At 38.0% G+C, this 6,872-nt stretch overlaps 1 protein-coding gene across 1 annotated transcript; it reads right to left on the bottom strand.

The window, feature by feature from the left end:
- Positions 1 to 915: 915 nt before the first annotated feature.
- On the bottom strand, positions 916 to 2,674 carry LOC133336141 (UDP-glycosyltransferase UGT5-like). Its single transcript, XM_061544439.1, has 4 exons — positions 2,429 to 2,674; positions 1,915 to 2,361; positions 1,700 to 1,857; positions 916 to 1,638 (listed from the first exon to the last, which is right to left on the bottom strand). The coding sequence occupies exons 1-4, from the start codon at positions 2,640 to 2,642 to the stop codon at positions 916 to 918; spliced, it is 1,542 nt and encodes a 513-aa protein (XP_061400423.1). The 5' UTR covers positions 2,643 to 2,674.
- Positions 2,675 to 6,872: the final 4,198 nt, after the last annotated feature.

Genomic DNA, 6,872 nt, shown 5'->3' with positions numbered 1-6,872 from the left:
CGTACTGAATCAAGTCTTGAATGTTGTGTGTTAAGTTTAGTGAAAATCGCTTCAGATTTAGATATAGCTCCCATATATATTTTCGCCCGATTTAATGTAAATGGTGCACCAAAGCCCCTATATATCCTTCGATTTGCACGAAATTTGGCACAACGTACTGAATTAAGCCTAGAACGATGTGTGTAAATTTTCGAGAAAATCGGTTCCCATATATAGTTTCGTCCGATTTAAGGTAAATGGTGCACCAAAGTCCCTGTATATGATTCGATTTGAATGAAGTTTGGCAAAGAATACTGAATTGGGTGCAGAATGATGTGTGCCAAGTTTCATGAAAATCGGTTCCGATTTCCACAAAATTCGGCATAACGTACTTAATTAAGTCTAGAATGATGCGTGTTAAGTTTTGGGAGAGTCGGTTCAGATTTAGATATAGCTCCCAAATATGTATATATTTTCGTCAGATTTTATGTTAATGGTGCACCAAAGTCCCTATATTTCTTTCGATTTGCACGAAATTGGGTATTTAGTGAAAATCGGTTTAGATTTGATTGAACGTAAATGGTTCACCGAGGAGCCTACGTCTGTTCCATATACAGCATACCAAATATGCATACATAATTTTGCTAGGTTTTATACAGATGGTACACCAAAGAATCTAAGTCTCCCCGATTCAAATATTTATGTAAATTACACATTTAATTTCGTCAATTTCCAAGGTCCTCTACAGGATATTCTATATATTAGCGCCTGTACCCATACTGGTGAAGGGTATCATATAGTCTGCCCCGTTCGACTTTTGAACTTTCCTTACTGTTTTTTTAATACATTTATTATTTTCTTTATTATAAACTAATTCTTATAAAATAACTAAAAGAAAAATTATATAAATTCATATCACATAGTAGTACATCAGTTTTACTTCAACTTTTTCGCCTTCTCCTCCTTTGAAGATTTCGTTATCAGTCTTTTCAATTTTCTCAACACAAACAAAGGCAACACAATTGCCACAATCAGGGCTGCCACAACACATCCCAAAATATCCAATAACAAATATTGATACAACGGCATATATGCAGCATTCGATTTCAAAAATTGTGCACCCTTATATTTCGCCACATATTCAATCCAATAGGTAGCCTCATCCAGCGGATGTATTGGATTATCACGGAATTTACGGGAAATTTCAACAGCCTTGCGTTTATATTTTGGATCTGATACTAAAGCCTGAATATTCAGATGTAAATCTTCTGAGGTCATTTTAGCAAAATCCAAAGTACGAGCATAACCAGCCTGCACCGACTTCAAGGTGTTACGATGTTGATCACCATACAAAGGCATACAGAGCATTGGTTTGGCCCAATATATACCCTCCTGGGTACCAAAGATGCCACCATGTGTAATGAAAAGTTTAACATTCGGATGTGCCAAGATGTCATTTTGTGGCATCCATTTGCGGATCATAACATTTGGTGGGAGATTGGCGATCGATTCATTTTCATATTTCCACAGGACATTTTGTTTTAGCTTTCCAAAAGCATTTAGAATGACAACAATTCGCTCGGCGGGCACGTCGGTGCTCTTCACGTATGAACCCAAACTGAAGTACACCACGCCATTGGGGGAGTTGTTAATGAAGTTCTGGAAAAAATGGGGAGATTATTACATTAAGTTCTATAGGGTGGATATTTGACTTCCTTACCTTAAGATCCTGAGGCAAAGGTTTGGCTGGTTTAATATGGGCTCCACCTACATTGATTAACCCCGGCATACTTGGCCTTGGTAAATCAGTACTTCGGTGACTATTGATCAGCATCAATGAGATGTTCTTTTCCAAATCTCGGACATGTGGTAGGGGACCTGTACAAAATACAAATAATTATAATTAAAAAAATATTATTTAACTTCTTGACTTACCCCTAATGTGAGGACCAAAATGCCTCTCCGCCATCTCCTGCATTTTTGGCATATATGACCATCTTCTCATCACAGCATCGTACAGCGACAAGTAGACATTATAAGCCCTCTGTTTAAATGTCATTTGATCGCTATATGACAATAGCAGATGTGGTATCACGGACCATGGTGTTACCAAACCCATTGAATGATCCATATTATCAGCATAACCCATAGTACCAATTGTTACCACCGGACAACGGAATTTATGCCCAAACATTAGAAAACTTTCATGGAAAAATTGTTCCAAAATGACCAAATCGAATTTCTTATCTTTCGAGGCAATTAGAGCCTTAACCTTGGGATCGTTCAGGGCATGTTCGCTTGTCCATTCCCCAACCATCCACCACATTTGTAAATTTTGAAAATCGCTGGCGAAGCGCATTTTGAAAATGTTTTCCTTGGGGACTAAGAAAAAAATAGAAATTAGTTACCCACACTTAAAAATGCATGGTATATGAATTCCTTAACTTACTATAATAGGGTATATCGAATTTCGGATCAATTATAATTTCGGTTAAATTGGGATGCGGCTGTTTGGTGGGATGATTATTCACCGATGTAACTGTATGTCCTTTTTCCAGCAAATCTCTTTGAAAATGTTCCAACCACATCCAGTGACTGGGTGCGGGAAATGGTCCCATAAATAAAATATTATAGGCCTCCGATCCATTTAGAATAAACAGCATGCATATTATGCGGAAAATCTTATAAAGAACCATCTGAAAAGAAATATGAAATAAAAAAAAACATAAATACATGGTCGTTGGGGTTTTACAAAACAATTAAAAAAGTAAAAACGTCGTTAAGTTCGGTCGGGCCAACATTTGTGTACCCTCCACAATGAACAGGACATTCAAAACACCCACAATTCATCGAAACTTGTATATGGATGGTAAATTGCTGCCAAGAGAAAATAAACTTTCAAACTACAACCGCTCAAATTGGAAAATTAGGCCAGGATAAAGATACCGTCAATGGGTCGAACATTTACATTGGAGCTATACGAAATCGTAAAGCAATATTGATAAATCTTGGTAGGAAATCAAATTAGTGGTAATTCGGTTGAAAACCGTACTCAAAACCCTTCCAAAATACCAAATAATGTGGGGTACCTATTGATTTTTAGCAAGGATGTTTTTTGTGCCCTAAAAAGTAGCCCAATATAGATACTTTTTGGTAGAGCATAGGACTTCCATGGGGCGGACATCTATCGTTGCATAGAAACAACATCTTGTGTAGTGGTCTGGGTCCTTGCTTACTTACTGCCGTCATTTTCCACTAGGTGGCGCTATCTCTTGTTGTTACTATTGTGTTTTATCCTATTGTGTTTATGCCGATGTGAGGTTACTAGAATGGTAAGGGCTTCGGATGCATTTTTTGGAAGTTATTACAACAAACAGAAACTAAAATATTATTATATACATAGGGCCGACTATATAATACTCTCAAACACCTCAAAAATTATTCCTAATAATTTGATCAAAAAAAAAAAAAAAAACACACATATGTACCCATTGTTTGATCAAAGGGTGAAAACATTCGTAAGAGCACAGGGCTTCTACAAATCATCGCCAACTTCCGCGGTTATTCCCTATGTTAATTTCGTTAATTATACCCTACACAACTATGTTGTCAGGGTATTATAGCTTTGTGCAGCCCCAAATGTTTGTAACGCCGCGAAATATTGGTCCTAGACCCACCTTTAAGTATACCGATCGTCATATCTCGACTAGCTGAGTCGATCTAGACATGTGTGTCCGTCCGTCCGTCCGTCTGTCCATTATAATTTGTAAACACGATACAGGCCACAGTTATGGACCAATCTTCACGAAATTTTGCATGTAGGATGGGTTCTGTCCAATGAAGACCCCTATTGTTTTTGGAAAAGATCGGTTAATATTTAGGGGATGAAATGGACCAAATACTAAATTTTTGTCGGTTTTTCTGGTCGCTCCAGAGGCCGCAATTATGGCCCAAACACCGCGAATTTTTGCATGGAGAAGGGGATCGGGCCAGAGAATAAGCATGCATGTTTTGATAAAGATCGGTCAATATTTAGCGGGTCAAATGGACCCTGACTTTTGTGTGAAAAATGACAAAATTTGTATTCTATGGCATATATATTTACTCCTGGAGAATGTAGACCCCAGGAGTTGATATCATATCCAAGAGGAGTGGTTTTCCTTTAAATTGATACCAAATATAGTGATGTATCTACTCAGATGTGGGAGTTACAGTCAAATATTTACAGGTGCTTACGTATTCAGATATTATTTAGTAACCCATTACCACATTAGAGGGAGAAATATCGCGCTGATGGCTTTGAAAATTTTCATGAAGTTCCAGTTATGGTCAAGAACAACGCCTACAACTTTCGGTGATGATCAGATTAAAATTTTGGGATGAAATGGACCGAAAACATAATTTTTTGTGTGTTTTCGAGTAGAGTATAATCCGAAAATCACAACACAACCTACCGTGAAGGTAATCTGGACAAGTAAATAGAGGGATTGTACTGAATATTCGAAAAAAGTAAGGAAGAGGTGTTGTTAACCTCTAATCGGACAAAAGGGGCAAATATCAGGAAATATTACTCAGACTCGGAATAAACATCCTCAGAATGTTAGAGTTCGTGGTAGTTGTGTAGGGTATCGCATGGTCGGCCCCGTCCGACTATACTGCTCCGCTCACTGGTTATATTTTTTTTATTCCAGCTATGTGCTTTCCAGTGTAAACGACTGAAGCCAATGGTCAATGACATTATTGGTTCATACCAATGCGGCTTCAGGTGTAGCATATTCACCAATGACCAGATTTTCACTCTGCAACAAATCCAGGAAAAGACCCACGAAATACATTCGACAGCCCTATCCGTTCTGAGGTGTTTAAAGTCTGCGTTCGGCATTCCTGCAAAATTAATACATCGGAAAGGGTAGTTAAATCGGAAAGGACCTTCAATACCGAACGAAGATTCAGACAAGGTGACAGTGGTCGTGTGACCTTTTTAACATCCTGCAGAAAATTGTCATACGAGAGGCAAAAGTGAACAGAAATTGCATTCGGTACACCAATCAACACAAGTTACACGCCTACGTCGATGACATCAACGTAATGGGTCGAACATTGCGAGCGGTAATAGCCACCTTTGAAAAAATTGAGACGAGTCCGGCAGTAAATGGCGAAAAGACCAAGCTGATGGTATAAACGCACAAGGCACTAGACTCGGACCCACTGTGGAACTTAAGAAATACAGCTTCGAGGTAGTCAAAGATTTTATATACCTTGGTACCGCCATTGATAAAACTAATGACGTCAGTTTTGAAATTCGGAGAAGAGTAGTGTTGGCCAACAGATGCTATTATGGTCTATGTAAGAAATTTTGAAACAAATCCACCTCTCGCCAGACCAAACTCAAAATCTACAAGGCGCTCATACTACCCATTCTGGTGTATGGATCAGATGGATGGGTATTTGCGCAAGCGGATGAGGCTGCTCTTGGAATGTTTGGGAAAAAAATTCTTCGAAAGATCTATGGGTGAATATCGCCATTGAATGAACCATGAGTTGTACCATCTAGTCTTGGACATCGAATAAGTCAGACGTATCGAGCTGTAGCGACTACGCTGGCTATGTCATGTTGTAAGAATTGATGAGGATGCCCCAGCTCAAAAGTCATATAGAAACGAAGTTCACGTAGAAGGGGAAGGCTAAGAATTCGATGAAAAGTTCAAGTGGAAGACAACATTTCGGAACACGGCCTTTGAAACTGGAAAAGCTGCGCACAAGACCGACGCATCTAAAAATATTTTTGTAAGTTCGGCTTATGGAACAAATCATCTGTCACAAGCCAGCTAAATATGTTGTATCCCATACTAGATGGTGGATGTGCCATCTATCGTTGCATAGAAATAACGTATCCTTTAATATTGCATATTAATTGAATCCTTGCCTATTAAGTGTTGCCTTTTTAATCTGTATGGCGGTCTAAATTTTTAAAACAAATTAAAATGGGCAGGCTCGTCGGTATATTAAAAGGTCAGTATTTTAAACAAGTCTATATAATATTTTAAGATCTGACTTATCGGTCCACTCTCTCTAGTACCTCCCTATAAAAGGCGAATATTTTCAAAAATGCAAATTTCATATGAATCGAAAGGAAAATACAATTTCATCCAAAGTTTGCAACATCGTTATATGCTTACCAAGCTTAAATCAAGTCCGAAGATGGTACCCATCGATTCGGCACATAAAGTGCCGATATTTTCAATATTTATATGTACAATATGACTCGAATTGAATATTTAATAAAAGGTGTGCACATTGTAATATTTTTGCCAAGTCTATATCAGGTTCGAGGATAGGACCCATCGATTCACCCCTTTGCCAAGCCTTGATCTACTTAGAAGATGGGCTCTTTCGGTTCACTCATTCTAGTAATTTTCCCTATGGTTCAGAATTTGGAAAATGTTTAAATTTCATATAAAGTGAACGCAATATCCAAATTAATCCACATATTGCACATCTGAATATTTTTGCTAAACCCAAATCAAACTCGAAGATGGGACACATCGGCCACTCCGTCTGATTAATAAAAAAATTATCCACCTCGACATGAGGTAATAATTCTCTAGACCTCCGCAGAACATAGGCTGAGGGTACAACATACCTGTCGGCAACACCGACTGACACTTTTCTACATGTTTAAGTGCTTCCCTACATTTCTCAGAATTTATTTGTTTCATTATAAACAAATCTATATAAAATTCCGCCCGATCGAATTTAACACCGCACTCATTTTCTCGTTACAAATATTCAAAACATGATGATGAAAACATCTACTTATTCATGCGCCTCCTAAATGATATTTGATATAACAACGACAACAAATCCCGAAATGGCGCATTAATTTCCATTTT

Source organism: Musca vetustissima, unplaced genomic scaffold (assembly GCF_032173495.1).
Source record: "Musca vetustissima isolate MV318-11 ecotype Yass unplaced genomic scaffold, APGP_CSIRO_Mvet_v1 utg54271, whole genome shotgun sequence".
Lineage (NCBI taxonomy): Eukaryota > Metazoa > Arthropoda > Insecta > Diptera > Muscidae > Musca > Musca vetustissima.
Note: the sequence above shows the minus strand (reverse complement) of the source record. Positions and strands in the feature narration are given on the sequence as shown.